The sequence below is a fragment of the Aptenodytes patagonicus genome, chromosome 1 (genome assembly GCF_965638725.1).
Source record: "Aptenodytes patagonicus chromosome 1, bAptPat1.pri.cur, whole genome shotgun sequence".
Lineage (NCBI taxonomy): Eukaryota > Metazoa > Chordata > Aves > Sphenisciformes > Spheniscidae > Aptenodytes > Aptenodytes patagonicus.
Genome location: NC_134949.1, coordinates 158,741,833 through 158,768,525, shown reverse-complemented (window position 1 = coordinate 158,768,525; position 26,693 = coordinate 158,741,833). Strand labels below are relative to the sequence as shown.

Here is a 26,693-nt window from a genome sequence, read left to right as displayed (position 1 = left end):
CTCAGGAAGTTGCTAGTCCAACCTCCTGCTCAAAGCAGGGTCAACTATGAGGTCAGACCAGATTGCTCAGGGCTTTTCCTGGTTGAATCTTGAAAACCTCCAAGGACGGAGACAGCACAACCTCTTTGGGCAACTTGTTCCAATGCTTGACTGTCCTAATGTTGAATTTTTTTCTCCTTATACCCAGTCTGAAACACTTCTTGTGTTTCAGTTTACGTCAACTGTCTTTTGTCGTCCTGCTGTGCACCACTGTGAAAAGCCTGAGTCTATCCTCTTGACAGCGACCTCACAGGCACTGGAAGACTGCTACTAGCTCTGCCAAAAGCCATCTCATCTCTAGGCTGAGCAAGCCCTGTTCCCTCAGCCTCTTCTCATACAGCGAGTGTGCCAGCCCCCTGACCTTCTCTGGGGTCCTCTGTTGAATTCATGGCAGTTAATTAATGTATTTATTTCCTGTACTGGGGGTCCGAAACTGGGTGTAATATTATATGTGGTCTAAAAAGTGCTGAATAGAGGGGCATAGTTACTCCTCTGATCTACTGATGATGCTCCTGTTAACACAGCCCAGGATGCTGTTGGCCGTCTTTGCTGCCAGGGCACACTGCTGGTTCATTGTCAGCTCATTGTCTACCAACACCCCCAGGTCCTTTGCAGCAGAGCTGCTCCCCATTGATGAATATATTAAATGGGACAGGTCCCAAGACAGACTCCCATGGTATTCCACTTGTTACTGGCCTCCAGGAAGAGTACAATCCATTAACCACTCTCTCTGAATCCTACAATCCAGCTAATTTTTTAACCATCTGCTTGTCCACCCGTTCAGACCGTGACATCCCAACTGGGTTATGAGAATGTTGTGGGATACCATGTTAAAAACCTTGCTAGATTTAAGGTAAAAGACATCCACTGCTCCACAAGTCTAGTCATTTTGTCATAGCAGGCAGCTGGGTTGGTCAGACATGATTTGGCTCTGGTAAATCAATGCTGACTGTTGCCAATCGCCTTTTCCTTATGTGCCCAGAAATGTCTTACAAGAGGATTTGCTCCATATTTTTGGTCCCAGCCTCCTGGGAACCAAAGTGAGGTTGATGGGCTTGTAATTCCACGAATCATCATTTTGGCCTTTTTTAAAGATGGTGGAGCATTTGCCTTTCTTCAATTACTGGGGATTCCCCGATCTCCATGACTTTTCAAAGATGATAGAGTGCGGCAAGGACATCAGATATTATTTAAAATCTGGTAGATATATTGAATGAATCATTTTAGTTTACGGGAAGGGCAATTCATTTGTGGACTTACAAGTCTGAAGTCTGCTTTCCCCTCTTGGCCATGTGAACTGGCTTCATTGAAATAACTGCCTTTAACCCCATACACTTGGTGAAGAACTGATTGATAATGAAGAACCTCTCCGTTTCCATGTCCCCAGTGACCCTCCATGGATTAACAGGGAATTGCCAGAGGCAGACAACCGGGGCACAGGCAGGAGGGGACATGTCTGGAGAGTCCTATGAATTATTTCTTGATCTTTAGCAGAAAGACTTTGTACATACAGGTGAAAGAGGCTCGTGTAAGCTCAATAGATTATATTTGTCTTCAGTAAAGTTGCTTGCATTTCATACTAAAAGACTGGACTCGTTTTGGCTGGTTGATCTACTGGAGAAATGTCAGCAAACATACAGATTTTTATTATAAATGCATTTATTTATTCATTGAAATTATTTGACTTGGTTTGCAAACATCACTAATCTAGCCTGGTTTTTGAACTGTTAACATTTAACTGAGTTACCTGACTTTAAATTGGCCACATAACTCAAGTGACTCATTGCGAATGGCTTCTGCTTGCTTTTTGACTTTCCTGCATTTCCCCTGCTTGTGCTTACAGCAGCACCATCACGCCTCACCCTCAGAGCCTGATCCACACACGGCTGCCTTCCCCTCTCACCTACCCCTCCCTGGCGAGGGCTGTTGCCTCCAGTATTCAGTGCAACACCACAGCCTCTGCCTCATCCTGAGACTGGGCGCGCAGGCAGCTTCGTGAGGCCGCGGAGGGGAGAGACATTGGCCCTGTGCTGTGGACAGGTTGTGCTCTCGCTGGAGCTCCGTGCTGCCCAGCTGCAGCCTAGGGAAGCACGGCATCGCATGGCCCAGTGCTCCAGGGGTGATCCTGCACGCTCTTGCCTTGCCTTTCAAAGCAAAAACACCAGAAAAGAGGACCACCGTTTGATTCATTTGGGTGCCTTTTGTTAGCTAGGGTCACGTATCGACTGCTGTTTTTAAATGTGTCTTACGTAAGTCTGTGCTATGGGCTGGGGCTCTGATGTTAGTAACCTGTGGTTGCGGCTCAGATACGCCACCACCGTAACAAGGTCAAGTGACTTGAAGCAGGTTGAAAGCAGTAGATGAGCCTGCCATTTTTCACTTTTGGGTATCTGAATCCAAATCCCAGTGAGACTGAATGTGTTTCACTGAGCTGCTACTGTTTAAAAAGGTAGGCCCATATATCATTACCCGATCAACTATATTACAGCTTTGCGTCAGAGATACCGATTGGTTTGCTTGCCCTACTAAATACGAAGAGTACATTCATTTTCATGATAGCATGCAGAGCTTCTGCTAATCTTGTTTAAAATATAAATTTTTATGTTCTGTCCAGGTAGAGTCAAACTGGCACTTCACATAGGTAAGCGTTTAAGGCCTGCAGGATCTGACTTACGGATGTGAGCAACACTTAATTATAAACGTTACTGAAGACAAGACATAATTATCATTGTCAATGACTTTCAGTTCAGCGTAATAAAAACTCATCTCACGCATGTACCCAATGTGTGTGCATTAAGCTATGCTGAGCTCTAGCTAACTCTGTGTTTTTTAATTCCCTCTGTTGTCTGTCAGGTCTTTTCCTTAGTGGGAGAACAACAATGGGTTAACAACAGAAAAGATTAACAAAAGAAAATCTTCTGTTATTTTGTATTTGTTCTGCCATGATTGCTATGAAAAGCGCTCTTTTTTTTTTTTTCTCCCCACTTCCTACAGGACAATTTGCAAAAAGGAAGAAGACTTCACTTTGGTTCACAGTCTCTCTGCTGGTAGTGTCTGTTTTCATACTGACCATAGGTCTGGCAGCTACCACAAGAACAGAGAATGTTACCGTGGGAGGCTACTACCCAGGCATCGTTGTGAGTAAAGAAACCTATTTTAGATTATTGGGTGCAACCATATAAATTATTATCAGCTGGATATGGGAAGCTCTGATCGATTTAAAAAAAAAAAAAAAAAAGAAAATTCAGTCCTGTTGCATTTCACAGGAGAGAGGTACTCCTTTGTTTTGATCTAGTTCTAGTGTGTGATAAGGTAGGGGGGTAAACTCTGTTTTTCTGAAGTGCCCCAAAGGGGAGGCTGTTAGGGGGCAGAAGGCGGTCAAGGTTGCACTGCACAGCAGTATGCTGGGCTCAGGGGCCTATGTGAGAACCTGTGCTTGACTTCCCACTGATCTCTGTTAAATGTGCGCATAATACTGACTGGACAGTAGGCATGGGGTAGATTTAAATGACCTCTTAGAGGCTTACTACGTTGATGGCAGAAAGAGCCACTCTGCTTTCGTGTCTGTGTGTCAGGAATTCTGCTGGGTCCGTCGAAGGGAAAGCCCTATGGATGGACATATGGAAGCTTCTCCCTGGAGCCTGCCTAACGTCTTCACGTGCAGTCTTGCTGTCAGGCCAGTTGCACAAGATCCCCTTCCGAAATCCTTAGTCTTGTTTTTGCCTTGGGAACAGACTGCTTAAACACGTTCCTACATTGGGCACAAAGTTCGAGTTGTGTCTGCTTCGCCCTGTGGTGCCTCTCTGACTTCTGGGGAGGGGTAGCCCTGCCAGGCCCTTGCCGGTTCAACCCCCATGGCCCTTTCTGATCCCAGAAGGAGATCAGTCATATCCAAAAGGGTGGAAACCCCTGGAGTCAAAAAGGTTTTTTGAGATATCTGGACTGAATTTTAAAAAAGAGGAGCATGGGCAGCAAATGGAGAAAGGCCCATCTGCCTCATTTGGTCTCCCCAAGCCAGCCAAGAGGAGGCAGAGGGTGCAAGGTGAAGAAAGAAACTCATGGAGTTAGGCACCTGCTTAGGTATGTGGCTCCACCACTACCAAAATGTGTTGTAAGGTACCGCTATTTCTTGTTCTCTATGGAATGAAATGCCCAGAGAAGAGGGATTTGTATCTTTTAATACTGTGCATACATTTTGCATTGCCATTAATAATTTGTGAGTTTGAACTGTTCCTCCTAAGCAAGTCCTCTTACATCTTAGTGTCATGCTGAGAACAGGTCTTTCAGAAAGATAATTTTGGGATAATGATCTATAAGGAGTGGTGTTTTAAAAATAGAACAAAAAGTAGTTCCAAGAATAAAACCTTAAAAGAATCAATTTTCCTTTCATTAAGCTAAAATAGATAGATTAATACTGATAAAGGTCTCTTCTTCTGTAATTTGAATTAAAATATTTTAGAAGACCATATTAGCTGCATTCATTCCCTTGAAAGACGCTTCATTTTTAAACTGTTGTCTTTAATAAGTGTAATAAGTAATAAACCCATGTGCACAAACCAGTTTATTTCAGCATTTAGTTTCTTTTAGAAATAACACAATGTCCATTCACTCAGCTGAAAAATATAATCTACTGAATAATAAATCTACTTTTTAAAAAATCTTGGAGTCATTAATAACCAGATAGAATAGCTAGAATTTATCAGAACACTTTGAAAACAAAACTTTTTATTAATAATATCCCCCCTCAAAAGATTGTTGGAGCTAAATAATTTTCATAAAATTCAGAATTCTTTTTGCGCACATGTGATGGATTATTGAAGTAATTGAGAGAGAGCAATGGGTAATTGTCAGTGTAAACTTCATTAATACACTAAATATCCCAACCATTTAGCAAGAGTTAAAGATGCTACACAAACCTTGCATGATATCTTGCCAGAAGCCTGGTCAGAGGTGTATGACAGCACTGCTGTGTTCCTGCCTCATTGCCAGAGGTTACTGACGCCAGTGCAGCTTTGACAGATGGACTATGGGCTGGTGTCTCCTCCGCCTCCGCGCAAAGTCAGCCACCTCTTTCAGAATGAGCTGCATAACCCTCAAAAGGTGCTTCTCTTCTCCGCTGACAGTAGAGGGAGCTTAGAAAACCAACATAGCACTGATCCCAAACTTCTGGATACCTAAAGCTAGGGGAGTGAATTTGACATTACATATTTAACTGTTGGGCTCAAAGAACAGAAAGATTATGAGGACAGACAGTGTTAATTACAATTAAAAATAAGGTCTAGTTCTTATAGAATTCAGTAGTAAAATATTAACTTCAGACCTGGTAGGTGAGATCTAAATCTCCACTGACCTTAGGTAAGGGATTTTGGTCTTAAAAACCATGCAGAATTAGTCCCTATCTTGCAAACACCTACAAATGTGAGTAAGACTATCCACTTGCATAGATTTACTTGCATCTAGAAGCATTTGCAGAGCAGGGCTTTAGGGCTAGATCCATAATACAATTTGGGCTTCTGCTTAGTTCCCATGGGCTTCAGGAAGAGATAGGTGCCTTAATTACTCTGCATATGTGGCCACTCATCATTTGTTTTGGAAAAAACTTTTTTCTAAATACATCTTTATAGTGGTAGGTATTATCTGCATTTATGCATCCGAAGTAATTTAACATAAAATATTTCTGTGTGTAGATGAGTTAGTATAATGCTCCACTTCGGATGGTGTCTGCATTTAGCAGATTACTGCTTGATCATCAGTTTGGGTTTAGGGCTGTCTGTGGAATGGGCTGCAAAGCCAGAGTTGGAGCTTCTTCAACCTCACTTACTTACAAATATTGTGTATACTTAAATATTTAATGTCACTTCTCTATGACTACTGCTTGTATTATTTTCATTTGTTGTTTTTATAATCTTTCAACCAGGAGTCTACAGGGTCCGATTGTCCCAGTCACCATACTGACCTGGACTCCCAGAGTTCCCAACCCAAATAGCCTATTGTCTAAACAGACAAAAAAAAGCAGCATGTGTGACCCTAAACCAATCTCAGCAATGCTGTGGCTTAAATCGTGATCTCTATCTATGGTTCCACTCCTTCTGATGTAATTGCTGTTGTTCCATATTTGCTCATTTTTTCTTCACATGGATAATATTACTCTGCTCTGTCCCCCCTGCATCAGCCTTAAATGGGGCTTTATGGATTGTTCCCGTTGGGATGAAAAATGGGGCTTGGAACCAGGTGTCATTCTGATGTAGTTATCTTAATTTACAAAGTTGCTGTCCCCCGAACAGAGTGTCCTTGCTCACAGTTCCAAGTCTCTTTCCTGTTCAGCTGTCAGCATGGATGCACTTGCACACTCTTTCCTTTTCAAAGTCTCTGCTTTTAGTCCTTGTGCCTCCCTTTCACATAAATCTTCCCAAAGCACTCAAGAGCAAATCTCCTTTGCCTACATTTGTTTTCTTGAGGGGGGAGTGACGGATTCCTGTTGTGATGCTGAGCGAGTAAAGTGCTTGCAGGAGATTTGCTTTCTGCTGTGAGCGGTTGTGCATAACAGCAAGGAGTTCACGGGCATTGCTCAAGCCCTTGGATGGGACGCATAGTCCTTAAAAACTTAACTTGTGCTTGGAGGAGGGGCTCTGGACCAGATTCAAAGACCTCATTCTGGAAAGGGGCTTAGGTTCCTTAGCAGAAATGTCATGCCCTGTCCATGGGGTGGGGTGGGTGGGAGCTGAGGGGGTGACTGGGGGTGTGTCTGGGCAGGGAGGAGTGTCAGCCCTAGTGAAAAGGGGAGCAAGGAGCGTGGAAGTGATGGGGGATTGAGACTGAGGTGACCGCAGGGCAGCGTGTGGCCAGGCAAGGCAAGGAGGGAGCTCTATGGAAAGAGCCTGTTGACACCTGCACTCCAGCTCTGGCTGCTTCTCAGTCTGTGGCCAGCTGCATCTCAGGTGTGTGGCACCAAGGAGACCCCTTTTCTCCAAGCCCACGTGAGCCCCATGGGAGTCCTGACTCCAGGAAGGCCTGATGAAAGGCTGGTCTCACCTGTTGCCTCTTTACCTCGTGTTAACCATGAATCCAAGGAGTTTCTACCTCTCCAAATGGTCATGGGCCCATCATAAGGAGAGGGCTTTTCTTGCCAGCCTGGTGTTGAAGCAGCACTGGTAGGAATAGTAAGGCCAGCTTACTCCAGTGTCCCTTCCTCCTCTCTCTCCTGTGGCTGTTGGTGCTGCAGCTGTACTATGTTGAAACTAACTGTACTGGTCCTTCTGGCATTTTAGCAAGGACTTTTTCTGGGATGTGTGATAGTGTTTAGTCATTAAAATCAAACAAACCCAAGCCTAAGGATTTGAACTTGGGTCTATTGCATGGCAGCAACACATCCATTTTTTGAGGAAAACTTTGCCTGCAGTTGCCTAAAGCTTTGCAACTTTCCAAAATAATGATGTATGGGCTAAATGTAAGTGTTCTTTTCTCCTATTTCGCTTCATTTTTGCTTTACGCTGTGTAAAACTATATGTGACTATGGTAACATTAGCCAGGTTATGGAAGTGTATGTCTATACAGGCTTCCATTTACTACATGACAAGTTTTGCTCTGAAATATCAAAGAGCTGCCGTTCTGGTCATTCCCCATTACATTATAAGATTTATGTCCAGCAGTAACTTCCACCCTTTCTCCTGACCTACCCCAATTAGCCCATCTGCATGATACATCAGCTCAGATATCACTGTAATGCTTTGATATGTTGACCAAATAAGCTGACCTCATGTGTTTCTGTTGGTTTTGTTCTTTGCCTTAGCTTGGCTTTGGATCTTTCCTAGGGATTGTTGGCATCCACCTGGTAGAGAACAGAAGACAAATGGTAAGCAACAGCCCTTTTCGTTTTCATTTTTTCATGTCAGAATGTCTTAAAAACACGAAAAGCAGGGATTTCCAGTTGACTTAAAACTACTGCGTCTGCCTCAAAATGTTAGTCATTTGTTTCACCATTTCTGAGAAGTTTCAGAGAAGCATGAATTGGCCAGTGACTACATCTGTACAGGGCAGGGGATGGTTTCACTTCTGACAGAAGCAGTCTGCTTTTTTTTACTGAATTACTTTCCTGCTGGTTTAGTGAGTTGAATCGACCCAGTGCGGGGTCAGATGAGTGCCAGAGCTTGGCCAGGACCATGTAGCTGGGAAAAGGATGGGGAGAGAGACAAAATGCACAGGTCGTGCCAGTTTGGGCAGCAACGAGCCACACGATCAGCTCAACCATAACAGGTGATCTCATCCTGCACAAGAAATTTAAGTCAGGAACACTTTTCCTGAAACTATATGTTTTTAAAAGAAGACAAACCCCAGAGCTCTTGCTATCAAGATTCCCTGGCTAGGTCAGACAGGATCTGATGACACCGTGTTGTTTGTTTTTTAGATTTAGATTGGCTTTACAACCCCCTTGCTTTTATTTATGTGAGGAAGTCACAAAAAGTCCTTAGGGCATCTGGGTAAAGGAAAGTGTGTAGGACTGGATTTGTGGAAAGCCTTATACCTTCCTTGCTCTCGGCAAAAAATAGCCATGTCTTGGTTGAATAACAGCATGTCCAATGTGCACTTTACAGTAGACTGATTATAGCCAAGCATCATGAAATATGATTAATTTCATAATGCAGAGCCTTCACTGGTATAAATCAAGAGTGGTGTTAAGTTCAGAGGAGGGAATTATGTGTTTACTTTGCTTTTTACTAACAAGTAACTATTTTACTTATAAGTAGTCTGTGATTTCCTGTTTTCTTCTTCGTAAACATGGTCTTGTCACCATTTGTAGGCAAACTTCTTTCATAATATCACTTTTTTTGCATTGCCTTTAAGTTTCAGTGATGTATTTGGAAGTATTCCCCTGCTTTTAACTTTTGTTTCTAGCTGGGTTTCCCAAAGGAATGAGATTTATAAAGCCATGATATTTGTCTGTGTCTTTCTCTGTTCCCCATTCCATTTTTGAACATGTTGACCAATTTCAGGCGAATTCAGCAGGGAGGTAGAGACTTCAAAGGTGTGCAATTCCTTCAAGTTTTATGAAAATTCCCAGGTGGATAGAGGAGAGAATTATTAATTAGTTCCCCCATGGTGGTAAAGGCTGCAATGTCAGCTCACCTCTTATTAAACACTAGAGAATCCAAATGGGACATGACCTGTGAGACACAAATCTGCAGCAGGCCAGGCCTCATTAATTTTGCTACTAACAAAACAGCTTATTTGGTTTTAAGAACTATTGCCCCTGATTTCTACATCAGAGACCAGGATGAACAGCAGGTTCCAAGTTGCAGACTCAATGGTGGGCAGATGAAAATAGCTTTGTCTTCCACAGCATTCATGCTACTTTACTAACAGGCATAATGTTTTAGGGTGGTTTTATCTTTCAGTTTTCCTGTAATCTGCCTCTTAGTTTTCTATTGCTTCTGTCCTTAGCAGAAAGTAAAATGGCTGAAAAACATGTAAGGTGGGTAAGCAGTGATTAAACCATGTAATACTCAACATGTTGTGTCATTTACACAAGGACTGTGGAGAAATAAGCATCCAGTATGTTTGGTATTAGTGCCTGTTTGCATTTCCCAGCATGGAACAAGGAAAACTGCTTTCTGCTAATAAGAGTGATGGTCTGGCTGTTGAAAGATTTGGTTTCTGGGGAACAGACCAATAAAATAACTAGAAAGTTTAATTATGCTTCTTGTCTTGAGTACCATCCACATTGGTGGATTAAGCCTTTTAACACTGTCTTTGCTAAGGCCGAACTGCTTGTTTTCAAACGTTACGGAAATGAGATTGAAAGGGTTTATGTCATACTACAACTGAGGGCAGTAATTATTCCCTGGGGTGTAACTGAGTATATTGGATTGAAAGGGTTTAAAGCAGCTTTAACAAATTTGCCACCATCAATAAGATTGTAAAGGCTTGTATAAGCACAGATATGTAACAGAAATGTCATATTCCTGTAACAAAAATTCTGTGCATTGCAGCAGGACAAAAGGGGGTGGGAAGGAAAAGAAGTTGTTTACTCAGTTGCATCAGTTTTAACTGGACTTCCTTTGAGCAGTTACTGCAGTACAATTTGAGTTCAACCCAGTGTAGCTCTGACAATCGTCTGGCCATTGTAATGACTCAATACTTCATTTTTGTTTTTTTAAATTGAAAATGAATGTAGATTCAATTACACTAGGAAAAAAAAATCTATTTTAAATTGACCTTTTCTCCGTAAATCTATTTCTCTTTTTGTCTTGAAGTTCTATTTCCTTGTGACCTATCCTCTGTAAGTCCAGATTTATTCACGGATGATGAAATGCTAAGTGCAGTATGAAATATGTAATGGTTAGCAGAACTAGTCCAGCAAATATCCAGCACTCAATAAATGCGAGCACGGGGTTTGAGAAGGAACGAAAGCACAGTTTGGCAGAATGGACAATGGTTTGTTCTTAAACCACAACATTAATAATGTTGCACCTCTTTGACCTCGTTCTTGGCATCCCAGGGCCCACAGCGGGAGTTCAATGTGCTGACCAAGGTATAACCCTTAATTCAAAGGAACTGCTGCTTGCAGAAGCAGGCTCTGCCTCATTGACTAGCATGATTTCACTTCAGGTCTTAGCATTCGTGCTTGGCTCTGCTATGTAGAACTTGGCACCAGTGGAACAAAATTTCCCTTTGAGTAAAGATTTGCACTGATTTGGGATGTTTCTAACTGGCAAACGGCAGAAATGGAAGAATAATGTGTTGCTGTCCCTTTTTGCCTCTCTTGCCCCCTGCAAAGGTCATGGATCGAAGAACAGAGTATAGCTGTAAGTTGTTTTGTTCCAAAGGCACACTGAGTCCAGCCGGATGGGTGGAAAATATGATACTGCTCAAATCAAATGGATTTGATTGTAAGACGTGAAGTGTCCTTGCTTGTTTGCTTGCTTGCCATCTCCTCACATTACAGTACAAAGTATTTCCAATTAGAAAACGAGATGCTGAGATTGCATACAGAGGTGGGGAAGGCTGGATGCGCGGGGGGTTCATGGCAGCAGAGCTGTGCTGAGAGCAGTAAGCAGTGCTGAGGGAGTGCTGTGAAACGTTTCTCCTCAGATAAATGTGGAGATGGCATGAGCTAGCACCCAGAAATGAAGCACTCTCTAAATGTGCAATGTCGATAAGACACCCTGCATGTTGTTTTAGCTAACCCGATGGATAAACCAAGCACTGGCTCACAGTTTCCACTCACACGTCTTCCCAATGCCAGTCTCATCAAGCCGTACTGTTCACAAGGCTGAAAATGAGCATGCTGAAACTGTGGTGCCTGCAAGAGCGATGGGAGATGCAAGGGCACCATAATAACTGTCAGGGTTTTGAACACTTGCAATATCACAGAGCTGCCTGCAAGAGCTCTTGGTAGGGTCGTGGGAGTCACCTCGGCAGCAGCGCAGCTACGGTAGAGAGCGGCAAAGGCAGGAGGGGTGTGGGAGGAGGTACAGGAGCGTAAAGGACACAGAGAGGACGGGGAGGGGTCAGAGAAGCAGGACTGACCGCTCAGGAGGTGTGAGTTAGTGCAAACCTTGGTACTACTTACGATGAAGACAGTTGTCTGCAGCAGGTTGGAGACCTGAATTAATCCATTGCTGAGTCTTGCTTGTTTTTTCTTCATGCTAACACACAGTTAATTTTCTTGCTGAAATGTCTAGGACATACGCAGATATAAATCTAATGCTCAGCTGGCTCAACCTGGTCCTTGACTTGTTCAGAGAGATGGCTGTAGTGATTTTAGCCGAGGAGACATTGCTTCTGACAAAAGTAGAATTTGAAAACATGAGGGAGGTTAAAACATGGAGCTCTGCACACAAACAGAAAAGGCAAAGCTATTTCTTCAGACTTCTCAAGGGATGCTAAGTTTAGGTGCCTTAATATGCTTGCTTCCCGATCTCTGTCAACAATAATTAGATTTCAAATTAAGTGCTGAAAAGCAACTATAGCACAAGTTGGAGAAACAAAGCAATAATTTTCTCTTCTGTTTTTAGTTGATAGACTTCCCTGACAGTGTATGCGTTCCTACCCTGTGTTGAGATGTATGTGAGCTAGTTTTTCGATATTATCTCTGATTATTTTCTTGCCACTAGAATTTGCATCTCTTTCAGAAGAAAAGCTTTTTTAAAGGAGTTACATGGGTAAGCCATTTTTCAGAATTATAAGAGCCAAACCTCTTTCGCTTTTCAAACCCAATATATCTTGTAAAGCAATTATGTCCATCAGCAAATGCCCACTGGACATTTTGTGTACAGGTGGTGGTTATTAATACATACACCAAAAAAAGATACTGATATGGATACCTACTCTGCTCTGTTCAAACATATTGTGCTTCATCTACTTTTTCATGCAAATCGAACATCCTGGAAGAAACTGGCTTTAGTGCAGATTTTGATCAAAGATGCTAATTGCTGATAGATTCCATATCACATATTAAGCTACTTAAAGCAGCTTGTTTACATAAAGAGAAAAACCATTACAATTCTGTAGATCTCCTGAGACTATCTTTGATGTTCCTGCACAAATAAATGGAAGATGTCTTTATTGTAGTGCAGGGGAAATGCAGATAATGTGAAGGCAATCGTTGTCATTACCAAGGTATTATTTCTCCGTTGAACTCAAGCTTCAGAGAAAGTCAACAGCACTTCTTTTTTTCAGTGATTATTTTTTGTGTGCTCATATTTCACATAGTTCAGGGAAAAACAATTAATGTTGATGTAAAAATGATAATAATGGAACAAATTAGCAATCATCCTTGTCTTGTTTAGCACCTTTAAAATGATTAAAACTGAAAAGACCTATTACTATCTTTTCAGTCATAAATGTGTGCTAGATTTTGTGGTGTCATCTAACTGCACATTTCAGAAACAGACAAGGAGATTTATATAAAGATACAGGTTGACACTGACATTTGTATGAGCTTGAGCATGGCTCTTCTTTAGGAATCTGCATTCCTTTCAAAATATAACAGCATCTTACTAGCTGGTAAGATCAAGCAGCTTATTCTTTGAGAGCATCTTCCTGCTGTCTTATGCCTAGTTCTTAGACCCCTGTAATGTGGTGCCCTTTGGAGGCGTCTCGTTCTCTCCTTAGGTTCTGGAAGGAGCCTTGAAGGGTGATTTAGACTAGACTATGGAGTTTTAGATAGCTGAAGTGTGGTAAGAAGAATCCCATGTTAAGTGGCAATTATATTTCTCCTGTAATATTGAGGAGATTACAAAAGACAGCATACTATAACTCTGCCCAGTTTTGAGTTTAGAGCAGAGCAGCCTATGTATAGACTGTCCAGTCTCTTTATGCTATAAACATGGTACAGTCTTGGGTATTGGCTGCCTTATTTGGCAGAAATCAGCTTTGTGACCCCTTTTTAATCCTTTTTGGGAAGGATTTTGAATGTGGTCTATCCATGGTAGGTCTGGGAAATCTGTGTTATTCCTTGTAATGCAGGAGAACAGTCAGCAAAGTCATGGGTAGAAGCAAGGCAAATAACTGGAGATGTTTTGAAGGCTTAGTTATTTCAGCTGAAGAGGAGGAGGACAGGTGTATATCTGTGGGTATGAAAGCACCATCCAAAGTGAAGGCAAGTGAAATTAAAAGAAGAAAATTTTATGGGCAATAAAAATGTAAATAGTTGAAAAGTTGTTTATAATTTATTTTAGTTAGTATAATATTGTGAGAGACTTTTTTCATTTATTAGTATGACATATTCCATGAATGAAGGACCAAGTAAAATATTTGGGATTTTTTAAAATGCAGTTCTTTGACCTTGTGCATTTAAAGTGAGGATTTCCAATTTATAATAAATATAAATATCCACTGACACAGAGAGGTCTCCCTTTCTCCTATTCCCTCCTCTCCTCCTTCCTCTATCTTGCCAACACCTTCTTCTCCTCTTCCTTGCCCCAGCCAAAGATAGTTTCCACTGGATTAGAGAGTTAAAAGGTTCATAGCCAAGTGAGCATCAGACATAGCAAAAGTAACCGGTGGGGCTGCATGGCTGAGAGTAGAGAGGAGTCTGTGGGAGGAGGGAACAGGACTTGTCCCTTCCGCTAGGAATAAAGTGTTGTATCAACTCACTATGCCGTGAAACCATCATCTAAGTGCTGTCAGTCAGTTAAATGCCTGAAGTTAAATAGTATAAATTTCCCCACAGTGTCTTGAGAACTTTGAAGTTCAGGGACTCAAAGACAAAAATAGTTCACACTCACTGTGTGAATTACCAAAGGAAGTGGGGGGGATGTTTCAGCTCTTCTCTGCCTAGTTCCTTATGGATCACCATTTCATGTCACGTATCTACGGGTCTATGCTTTCAGATTTTACCAGTGCAGATTCATCAACTAGTCATGCAAATATTTATTTATATGTAAATATTATAATACATCAATGTACTATGATATAATAACCATATAATATATAACGTAATAAATGTTCATATATATATATCTGTATTTACAGCTGACGTGCTGGCAAATACCTGGCATAATGACAAAAACGTCTATATCACTATGCCACTGACACTATGTCTTTGTTGTGCAAAGTGCTTTTTGCACTCTTTATAGATGTGTCTGTGTTGTGGTTTAACCTCAGCTGGCAACTAAGCACCACACAGCCGCTCGCTCACTCCCCCCCAGTGGGATGGGGGAGAGAATCGGAAGGATAAAAGTGAGAAAACTCGTGGGTTGAGATAAAGACAGTTTAACAGGTAAAGCAAAAGCTGCGCACACAAGCAAAGCAAAACCAGGAATTCATTCACTACTTCCCATCGGCAGGCAGGTGTTCAGCCATCTCCAGGACAGCAGGGCTCCATCACACCTAACGGTTACTTGGGAAGACAAACGCCATCACTCCAAACGTCCCCCCCTTCCTTCTTCTTCCCCCAGCTTTATATACTGAGCATGACATCACACGGTATGGAATGTCCCTTTGGCCAGTTTGGGTCAGCTGTCCTGGCTGTGCCCCCTCCCAGCCCTCCGTGCACCTCCAGCCTTCTCAGTCAGTAGAGCATGGGAAACTAAAAAGTCCTTGGTTAGTGTAAGCATTACCTAGCAACAACTAAAACATCGGTGCCTTATCAACTTTGTTCTCATCCTAAATCCAAAACACAGCACTGTACCAGCTACCAAGAAGGAAATCAACTCTATCCCTGCCGAAACCAGAACAGTCTGCCAGGATGGTTTAGCTAGTAAAGCTGTAATGGGAAGTACAGTCAGGTCTGTAGTAATCTTTCTGTTCCATCATCAGGGCTGCGTCTGTCTGACATACCTAGAGAGATGACACCAAGTATGTCTAGCTGCAGCCTAGCACAGTAGTTCTTTCCCTCTCATACAACCCTAGGCTGGTCTGTTGGTTCTACCAGTTCCAGGTCTTACCCACCCCAGGTTCCCCAGCTTGTGACCCAACACAACATTAGCTCTGTCTCAGATAAGAAACTACCATGTTTTCACTGTTATCATTGGTAGAAAGAAATGGAAAATTTATTACAAAGGGAAAAATTTAGGAAAGAGAGACTTTGGCTTCTATTTGGAGAGCTTTCTTGGCAACCAGAATCGCTTCAGTTTGCTTCTGGAAGCTTAAATTCTGTAAAAACAGAAGGGAGATACATACATACATATATATATATGTGTGTGTGAACATATGCATGCACCAGCACAGCTTATTTTCGACACTTCAATGTTTAAAGGCTGGCACTGTTCTTTTGAGTCAGAGACACAAGCCACCAATTCAGTTTAAATCCTCCCATCTGATTAAGTAGAAGTCTTTTGGGATGTGGTTCCTTTAAGATCTGCGCTTGGAAACAGCACACAGAATTAAGTGCATAATAGGACACTTTTTAACTGCCAGTTTGTTTTCTTGTGCTGTTTATGTAATGAAAGCATTACTGTCACACCGCTGAAAACAAAAGTAAACTTTATGACCCATGAAATGTGTCTGTGGAACAATAAAGGAATTGATTACTCTCCCTAGCAAGCAGGAGCAGGGGATAAAAAGTCTTGGTAAGGAATGTGGGAGAAGTGCTCACGTGTGCAAGGTGGAGAAAGTGAGGTGTGGTGTGCCCTATGAAAGGACAGGCGGTTTCTGATCCTCTTTTTGAAGAATGAGATCAAATTAAATGGATGAGTATCCCTGTTGGCCTGATGCAATCTTCCACACTCTGCAGGTAGAACTTCACTACATGAAAGCTCGTAATTTAATTGTGATGCATTTCTGATACAGAGTGTGTGTTTCTTGAGAAACCAATGCAGTCACTGTAACGTGAAAGAGGATTTGTAAAGACGCTAACAGACTTTGGTGTAAAAAAAGTTTCTGCTGCTAAAACAGTGTCAGCTGTAGTAGTCTTGATCTATGTCAATTCCACCGTTTGTTACCAGGAAACATAAACTTTTATGACACATGGTATGCTATTTATTTCTGGTTTATTGTTCTCATACTGCTCTGAACAGCTGCCTCTGTTTAAGTGATGAAATGAGCTTGTTCCATTTTAATCAATAAAAAGGCATCCATGAAAGGAAGTATGTGATGGATTCCTCTGATGTCAGCACTGCTGATCAGTGAATCTAAATTTATGTTTCGCTTTTGTCCCCTTTCCTTTTAATGCTCTATTTTGTTTTTGCTTCTTGACTGGATTTGTTATTCTTAAATCTGTAATCATTTTTAACCATTCTGAGATAAGTGCTTTTGTTGATGTTTGCAACGGGGAATTCTCACCAGTTTGAAGTGCTTACTGGGCTAAGGCTTGTTTAGGCTGGTTCCAAAACCATTAGCATTTCTCCAGCTGTGAAATCCAGCTGTTTTTTTTTTTTTCTTCTCTGTATAACATCACTCCATCTTCATCAAATCCCAGGCATCCTTCTCTCCTTCCACATTACTCCCCTCCCTCCCTTGCAAGTCCCAGGCAAGTGACTGAAGGAAAGTACTGAAGTGAAGAGAAAGCAAATATCAGAGCAGCCAACATCAAGGGAATGAAAGAAGTATTGACAAGATGTTGGTGTTGGCAGCACAGATACTTCCTCGTCTAGGCTCCCTCTATAGCCAGTGGAAAAAAAGACAGATACCATCAGAAAGTAATTCATCCCATTCTACAGTAGGTGTAGAAGGAATCTGGAAGTGTCTGGCTCTCCATTGACTACAGAGAGCACAGACAAGCACCGGAGACAAATACTTATATTTTAAGTAGCTGGCGTTATGTATGATGAAATCTACCCCTTAGGAGAATTTACTTAGCAGCTTCACCACATACAAAACACCACTTTTGGTACCACCCAGCAGCATGGGTAAGAACTACCGCTTCGCTTTGGATGGAGCACTGCAACATTCCCCTTTCAGAAATACATTTTGAGGCTTCACACCCTGTACTTGTACTGAGCAGAGCCTAGCTGATTCCCATCTGCTTTGTGAAGGCATGCTGTTCCCGTTTTTGGTGTCCCCCAGTCTATACTTATATCTGCACAAATGAATCAAGTCATGAGGATATAGTACCTAATGCTCCAATAATTTTGGTCTCAAAAGTCATCTGGAATCAGTTCATGTGATTTGCCATAGAATATGACAACACACCCCTATGAAATAAAAAGCTAAAACCCATACAGATGTAAGAAGATGAAAATGAATGAAAAAGTACATTGCCGAAAGACAGCTCTTGAAACAAAGTAATAATTTTGGGGGTGCCAATGCTGATTCTGAAAGTGACTTTGGAGTAGGGAGACAAGGACTCACAAAACCAGGAGAAGATGGCCAGAGAGCAGCGTTGCCTGTAAAAGCACACTACATCTGAACTGCCCAGGGAAGCCTCAGTGCCCCTCTACCTACCAGTAAGAAGCTGAAACAGGGGGAAGGGGTTTGATCATATAGGCAGCACCCTATTTAATGGGCTGAAAGAAAAGTAGAGCAGCTATTTAAACAAATCTCTTTAAAAGCGGCTAAAACATGGGTGGAGCAGAGCTTATGTGTTGTACCTGCTCAAACTAGAGAGGGTCAATCATTAGGGTGGTTGTATCAGCTCAGACTAGGGAGAAAATACATCAGTGCTGTTTGAATGAGCTGAGTGAGCTGAGATGTGATGCTGCTAGAAGGAAATCAGTAACTGTGTGGTAATGGTTACTGGGATATGAACAGGGGTCCTCAGATGCTGGGGGGGCTTAAAAGAGCACCGATAATAAAACTAACCCTGCCCCAGGAAATTAAAAAAAAAGGGGCTTTTTTGGGTTGCCTTCTGTTTCTTGTCTTGGAAAATGTGAACCAAGTACAGTTCAGTCTTTTTTCCAACAGTGTTTTAGTCATATCTGCTGGACTCCAGTAGCTGGAACTCTCCCAAACTCCCAGGGGACCTGACAGTGCATCATCAGTGGTGACAATTGTAACTGAGTCAAGACAAGCATTTACTCATCAGTGAATGAATAATCTTGGATTTAATATGTGTTCATTTACACATATATCAAATTCATTCTCTGATTGCAATGTAACAGTGACTCCAGTTTTGAAGTCTAATTGCAGAGAAGCTGCTTGTTACAGGTTATTTCATTCAGTAGGTTGGTCATTATAGTAAAGATTTGCTCATAAAACAATTTGAAATCATTTCCTGGCTGTTTTAGATCTGCTTTTGTAGCTAATATTAGATTATGAGAGAAGAAAGAATATATTAATCAGGTAACCCTTCTCAATAACTTTGTTTCATGTTTCATAATGGCTATTGATTTAATTCCCACCATTCTTTCATTGCTTGAAGATAAAAATACAGGAAAATTCATCTTTATTTCATATAGCATCTTTCAAAGAAACTGCATCTTCAAATGCTTTAGCAGGTTAGAAGGAAAGACAAGATAAATTACAGAAAGAGTAGTGCAAAGTGGATTGGTATAAATTAAGGATTAACGCTCAAGAGAGCATTTCTAGAGGGTGAAATCAATTGAGAGACCTAGACTACAGAACTGTCAGAGGTAACATACAAGGTTTTTATTTGGACAATACAATGTTAAGGCAAAATGTTTCCATGCCACTTTTCTAGATGACTGGAGCTGCAAAAGAGTGAAGCTGCTGTACTCAACACCTGTGAGAACGGCACAGCCGCTGCTAGCTGGCAGGGATTGGGGAAGGAGGATGGGAGAGATGCTCTATGCGTGGATGGCTGGGAAAGCCTTGTGAGGACCTTAACAACAAGGGTACTAAGGAGCAGTTTTGAACCGTGGGCTTTCATGTCCTAAAGAGCAATGGCAAGCAAAGATGGCTGCTTGGGAGTGGCTGATGCATATAGCGTGATATCATTATGTACCTATTGGACAAGGCAGTAGGTGAAGAGGACATAAAGGAGAGTTTCACAATTTTGAAATAAAAATGAGAATTTAGGACTAATAGAGGCAAGGAGACAGTAATGAACATGCTGATGGATGCAGAAGTAATAATAGATGGACGCTTCTGGAACAGGATGCTGGATTGTGAAAACTATTAAGAAAGCCAAAAGTGATGGAGGAAGAAGTTAGATGGGTTTTCCTGAGCTTCTCCTCAAGAAAATATTTGTTTTGAAAAGATGTAGCGAAATGAGACTGAACGAAAGCCAGTTAAACATTTAGTTAGTCAAAGCTTGCAGGGAAATTTGCTGGGGAGAAATGATCAAGCATGTACAGAGATACCCATAGTAGAGTACCTGCAGCAGAGAATCCAGTGCTAATACTAGAAACAGAGAGAAGAGCAGAGAGCATCAATACTGCCCATTGACTCAAGTAAGTGTATTTGTAAATATGTACAGATAATTATGTGATATTATGCATTTAGGGGACACCTGTTAATTTGCAGAGCTCCCTCAAGCCTCAGGTACTGAGAGGAACACGCAGCTTGCTGGTCACCATCTCATGCTTCCCACCATGCAGCGTGGCACTGCTGCCTCTCCCCTGCCCATGAGAGCCTGGGTGCTGGATATTGTGTGGTGTCGGGTTGCTGAGCTGTCCCCAGTGAGAGATGTCCCAGAGCTTGGAGAGACAATGGCCTGTGTGGCAGCCAGCACATGCTATATCATTATGTACCTTCCTCCACAGCAGCTTGGCTGTGAGCCACCTCCTGTCGTGGGACCCAGCACACCCATCGCGCAACCCTGGGCATGTGTCGATACAATCAGATGTTAATTTCCCCCATCTCTATAACTGTCGCAGCAAACGGTGCAAATAAAGTTCCCGATAACTCAAGAAGCCTGTTTACCTCACCAGTAAAGAAACGGTCCCTGTCCTAAAGATCTCTGTGTGTGCCTGGAGGAGCTGGAGTAAGCAGACTCGAGTGTCTGTGCTCCCTTTCTTGTCTTACTCAACTGTGCTGCATAAGCCCTCTTGGGCTGCGGGGGAGCTGGGACTGTTAAGTTGCCCTGTTGCGCATTTCCCGACCATAGGCACTTCTGTGGTCCCTTGCTCTTGTGAGTAGCCTAATTGATGAACTGTCTGCAAAAGTTGAGCATCGACACCACTGGAAGAGAAAAAGAGAAAGCAATATGCATTAACTATGCCTACATATGATATAAATTAACTGTGAGTATCTAAGGCATAAAAAAAGATACTGTGAATTCTGCCTTTCACCATTCTGCCCGTCAAGATATGGGTCAAGAAAAAAAGAGATATTTTCTGAATGAAAATGCTGCCTTTGTTTTGAAAGTGGATTTTGATTTTGTTTTTTCTCCTTGACATAATAATTGTTACCTCTCATATGGTTTCTGTATTCTTTCCCAACATTTGTTTATCTAATTAATTCTGCCTTTTTATGCATGTGAGGTTGCTTAAATTTCTCATGGGACCTCTCCCCTGCCTGTGTTACACCAACTGGCCTTTTCATGTTGCTATTTTTCTTAATTATCCCTGACACAATACTGAAAAATGGGAAACTTATTCGCAGGAAGTAAAACAAAAGTCTCCTTGACCACGAACAGCAAAATAACCCCAGTCCTTATCACTTATTCGTTACAGCTAAAGCCTAGCTTTTATTTTTATAATCCCTAGAATTGCAAATTACATGAAATAGGTGAGGCGACCTAATAGTTGCTGCCAGCACTTCTACCTCCTTCCCTTCTGTCTTGACCACGTGGTCCCACCCTCTCACTTCCACTGGGTCTAATGCTTGTCTCTCCTTACAGTTATCTGATTTAACTCATTTGGGGGAACAAATACTTTTCTGCCTAGTGAATGAATTGCCCTGGCTTGCTGTGTATTTGGGCAAGCACGGGAGCTGGTATGCAGGGACGCACCCCTTTGGGAGAGAGAGCAGGAGAGAGGGCTGGCCAGCAGGGAACCAAACTAAGGACAGGAGAGCAAGATGCCGTTTCAGACGGCAGTGAGCAGTCACATAGGCTCAGCTCTATGCCGTGAAGTGCTATTAACAACAGTGAGAGGGAAGAAAATCTGAATCAAAGCTCTGTGTTGTTGCTGATAATACTCAACAACGTATGACTGGACTTGCTGAATTCAACAGTGATGATACTGTGGAAAGGCTGTAGGTTTCTAACTTGGTGACTTGATCTAAACACAAGACTTGATCTAAACACCTGCCAACATCATGTGTGCAGCGTCTCTGTCTGAAGGCCTTCCTGGTAATATAGGTATCTGCTGTGGGCATTGGCTACGTTATTAGGTGTATTACATTCAGAAGCAAGTTATGTGTTTATACATGGAATCCTAGCCCCAGACCTTGTCTTCCTGAGCTGTACCAAAACTGGTGCTCTTAAAACCAAGAGACATTTAGTGTTTACTTTTTCTTCCCTCCTTCATCTGGAAGCCAGTTTAGGAAATAGTTCTTCAGGCTTAGTTTGGGCAGTCATAAAAGTCTTTCATCATTACGAATTCATGTCATTGTAACCAGTGCTATGATTGGAATTGGCATTAATGAATAACGAACATGACATAATCCTATCTCCTGTGGTGCGACAACCCTCCAGCAAAGCCTCAAGTGCAGCAGTGCTATTACTGAAGAACCAACCTTTGGAAAGAATAGGTTGGCAGGCCATAAACTGTGAAAAACATTACCTGGCGTAGTGAGAAACCTCCTAATTAGCCCAGCTGTGAAAACTGACATAGTAGGAGCCTTGCCTGAGCTTAATTTCCATCACAGCAGCAAAACTTCTGTCCCAAGGGCAGGGGAAAAAAGTGGCCACTGTGGGAGGGGAAGGGGCTACACAGGAGAGGACTTTCCAAATTAGAGAAAATGAACTCAAAAGTACTTTTATACTGTCCCGCCTCACAAGACAGGCAGCGTTTAGTTGATAGCAGCATCGGAAATGTGATGCAATGAGTTTAATTGTCTTAGTTTTGCGGGCTATTAATCTACAGCCCTGCTGGGGTGCCATGGTAACAGATGCAGCTCCCGGCTGAGATTGCACCAGGTGTGGGAAGTCATTCTCTGTTCTGGATTTGTGACACAGTTTTTGTAAACTTCTGCTCTTACATCTTCATCCTCAGCGTACTGAAAAAGTGCAGCGGATTTATTTAAGCCTGTATTACATTTGGACCTTGGAGAGAGAGGGAAATCAAACCAGTAAAAAGGCCCACAGAATTAAACTGTATTTTGGGGAATGTAATGTTAGGGGCAGCCTACAACAAACTGCCCCATGCATTTCTTTTCCAAATACATTTGCCTGAACCTGTGTGGGGATAAAAAGGGCTTTACAAACCTGTGGCATAACATTTACACAGCCTTTTGCAAAGCCTTCACTTTCCAGAGCAAAAGGTATTTGGTGACAGTGTTTCTCAATTTACATTGGTGAGGGTAATTGTGATTCTTCCTCTGTCTGGAAAAAAATCCCAGAGAGACTTGATGAACAGCACGATGCTTGGAGACATTGGAGGCTGTGCAATGCAAAAATCGCCATTTAGCATGAACAAAGTGAGTCTGTTAGATATAATGTAACTTATATCTGATACTGAGGTAATTTCGAAAACAAAAATCCAGCATTTTCCAAAGTCACAGATCTACTTAGTCTAAATCGAGAGAATGAGGCATCTCACACAGCATCTGTTGCTAGAAGTGACTGTCACTATCTGAGCAGTTGGGCTTTTTGACTGAGGGCAGGTAAGGGCTAAATTAGAGCCATGAAGAAACCAGGTACGTGCGGGAACGGAGACCTGGAGCCTAGCGAGCCTCACAGAGGTGTTTCACAGGAATGTTGGAAACAGCCAGCGAGGTACCAGCCTGTAGCAAGCGGGTGCTTATGCTGGGGAGCGATGTGATTTTCTGCGTGTCTGCTGGCAAACATTGGTTGCATGTCTCCACGTGTCACACAGCGGGGACATGGTGCCAGCAGCGTGTGATTCAGCACACAAAGTGCTTGGGGACCTGAGATGTGGTGGTTACATGAGAACGTGGCTGCAGCTAGGGTGGCCGCATCAACCTCCCCATTGGGTCTGGTCTGTGGCCAGAACCATGCCTGGGAATCGTTGTGGGAGACTGTTAGTTGCCAAGTACCCATGCCAGGTGCATTTCTGACAGCTGAACAGCATCCGTGATGAGCTTGCGTGGCCACGGGGTGTCCCCTGGCTCTGTTGCCTTCACTAGGCTCACTTGCACAGGAGAGTGACAGAGTGCAGCCAGTGTTGCTGTATGCCTGCTGAAGGACAAGAGGTTGTCTAAGGCAGGTGAATTCTTCTGAAAGAAGGCAGCATGCAGTCCAGCCTTTCACTAGTTTTGCATTTTTGAGTGTTTTCATATTTCTGTAACATGACTGAAGATAACAGCTCTTCAGTTAACACTATGTGCAAAAGTCCCTCATTCTAAGTGCTATTTTGCTCTCCCTTTTGCTAAAACACCTCTGATAAAAAACTGGCTTTTGGTTTTGATTGTTAGGACCACACAGTACAGTTTTCACTGTTTAATAGCTGGTTTCATGGTTCCCTTGTAAATAACCAAATTATTGTATTCTGTACCAGAACTAGGAGTAAACATGTTCTGATAATAATAGCTGTAGAGAAGCCTGGCTGCAGAGCAATGGAACAGCAAGAGCAAAACCGTTTATTGAATAACTGTTAAAATATGTTGTTATAAATAATCAATAGTTTTCCTGACAAAACATACTGCTATTAAAAACGGAGATGAGATGATGTGATGGATCAGTATTTATTTTTTTAGAAGTGCTATTTCTTTTACCTAACAAATTCTCTATGTTTAAATGAACTGCACTGCTTTTCTTTCTTCACAGTGCTAGGCTCGTGAACTCACAACTCCAGCAATCACCTACCACTCAGGAAAATTAGCTTTTGAATTTACAACAGCCCTTCATTTGGCTGTGTTGGCTGCAATTTTTAGAAGTAATTAGTTTTGTACTTTGTTGATGTGTTTCTCACATTCTCAATAAGCAATGGGAGGTTTGAGAGAGAATATAAATCTGTAATTTTATTTTAAGGATTTCTTTTTGTTGTTCTTGTATTATTACTTCTTTTATCATTCTAATACATGTAGAAGTCAATTTAAGTCATAAGAACCCCTGAGTGTCACATTCTGCCACTTCAGCATTGTAATAAATCTTACTTCAGTCAAGAAATGGTCCTCTTCATTTCAAAGGGACCACTTACTGAAGTAGTTGCTAGTAGGCATGGATAAGAACAGCAGACTCTGGCTGACAACCTTTGACTTGCACGCAACTCCTTGAATGGGTAGATGCCCACCAACATGACTGAGGAGTGCAAAGCCAACTCCATAGCTCCTGTCTATATTACAAATTACTGTGCACCTTTATATGTGGTCTCTTATAGCTATATGGTGAAACTGAAAGGCCAGCATACTCATTAGGTGATTTAAGCTGTCTCCATGAGTGGAAAATGTTGGTTTGGAGATTGTAGATCATCCATAAGTTGCTCATGTGTGAAATGAAAAGCCACCTTGAGGTCAGCTTCCAGTAAATTCATCCTGAGCTCAGGCGATTTGGAAACACCTGGCTAAGCCCACTAATTATTTGATTGACTGCTATGACTTGAAAAACAAGAAAGAGGTATCAGACAATAATGACTTAATCTGAACTTTTAAACACTGCGGCTTTTTCAAATAAAGAGATCAGGGTCTGTAGCAAATGCAGCTGCCACAGGGCAGCACAGCCCTCTTGTCTGCAGTGATAATAGCTCTCTACAAGGAGCCCACAGCCTTCTTGATCTGATGAGTTGCATGCCAAGAACTTTAGACAACCAGATTCATGAGACATGACCCGCCATACTGGGGAGCCGAAGGATAGTGGAGGTTGAAGGGTGATGCAGCCAACAATGCTTTCTTAGGGTTCCTGCCTCCTTACAGCAGGATGGAGCTGGCTGCAGGGGGGATGCAGCAGGTTCCCAAGATCAGGCAGTGCCATCAGCCTCTGCCACTTCTGTGTGCCCCTTTCCTCCCCACACTGAGGATTCAGATTACACAGCAATCCCTGTGGCAGTGCTGGCTCGCCTCCGATTACATGATCTAAGAGCCATGACCTAATGAGAAGTTAAAGGAGTGGATCAGAAAGCATTTGAAAGCTGTGATTCTTCTGCTTTTAAGTTGCACTTTTTGCTGATTCCCCAATAGCTCTTATTTCCAAATGTTTGATATTGCTTTGATCTTTGCGTCCAATGCTATGGGCTTACAAGGCTGTAATTTCTTACCTGCCCAATATGCATTTTTTTGAGGAAGTCACCAATGCTGTATCCCCTGTTGACACTATTGACATTGTGCTGTTCTAAGCCTAACATAAGCTAAAGAGTCCATTTGTCAAGTGGGTTTGTGATGCCTTACAAATTTTACACATGTGAAGATAGTATTTAGGTAATGCAGATTGAATTTTGTATAGGTAAAAGGGATATATGAACTGTATGCATGTAATTTTGGCAATCTATACCTGAGCATTTCTGAAATACATGTTGTGAAGGAGCAATTAATGACTGGTAAATAACAAAGAGGTTCCAAATTCTTAACTGAAACCCCAGTCCGTGTGCTCTATCAATTAAGGACACTGTTCTGTCGGTTTTCAAGGGAGTTTTTTAATCTGTTGCAGTTATTAACTATAACTTAATACTGTTGTGAATAAAAATTAAGCTATCATGTAGGATGTTTCTGAGGGTTCCTTTTGTGACTTCACGTCAGAAATGCCAGAGACCTGAGAGATGTACATTAAATTATATTAAAAACATAGCTAGAGAATGCACATTAGGTTCACCTTATATCCTGCAGATACCCACTCATCCAAACTCAAGGTACAGAATTCTCAAAGTCACAAAACCCTCTAATCTGAGTGAGGAAGGAGTGACAGCATCTCTCCCTCATCTGATGGTGTTGGGGCTAATGAGCCCAAGGGGAGCGCCTTGCCAGGCATACACAGGGTTTCTCTTTCAGGACTCACTTTACCTCACCTCGCTCACAGCACTGCATCCTTCAGACATGCCCTCAAAACAAGCCAGTGCTGTCTCAAGAGTGTGCGCTAACAGCACACTGACTGGTCTCTGATGGAGATGCATACCAGTGCTCATCCTTTCCAAGTCCTATTGCTCTCTTCAGAGTGAATTGGGCAGTAAGCTTGCCGTATCTGGGGTTGTGCTAGCCCTGCAGTTGCTGCTAGAGCTGCAGCTGTAGTCATCCTCGGACACAAAGTGAGCACGGCTAGCAGGGGGCTTAGCATGCCCAACCTGCACAGCCTTTTCCCCCCAAGCCCTGCCTACCAC

At 42.3% G+C, this 26,693-nt stretch overlaps 1 protein-coding gene across 3 annotated transcripts in view; it reads left to right on the top strand.

Moving 5' to 3' along the window:
- TMEM255B (transmembrane protein 255B) overlaps positions 1-26,693 on the top strand; it is an 81,141-nt gene that overhangs the window by 4,585 nt on the left and 49,863 nt on the right. For all 3 annotated transcript variants that reach the window (XM_076360425.1, XM_076360417.1, XM_076360433.1), the window contains exons 2-3: positions 3,034-3,176; positions 7,829-7,891. In XM_076360425.1, coding sequence (XP_076216540.1) covers positions 3,034-3,176; positions 7,829-7,891 — 206 coding nt within the window. The remainder of the gene's footprint in view (positions 1-3,033; positions 3,177-7,828; positions 7,892-26,693) is intronic.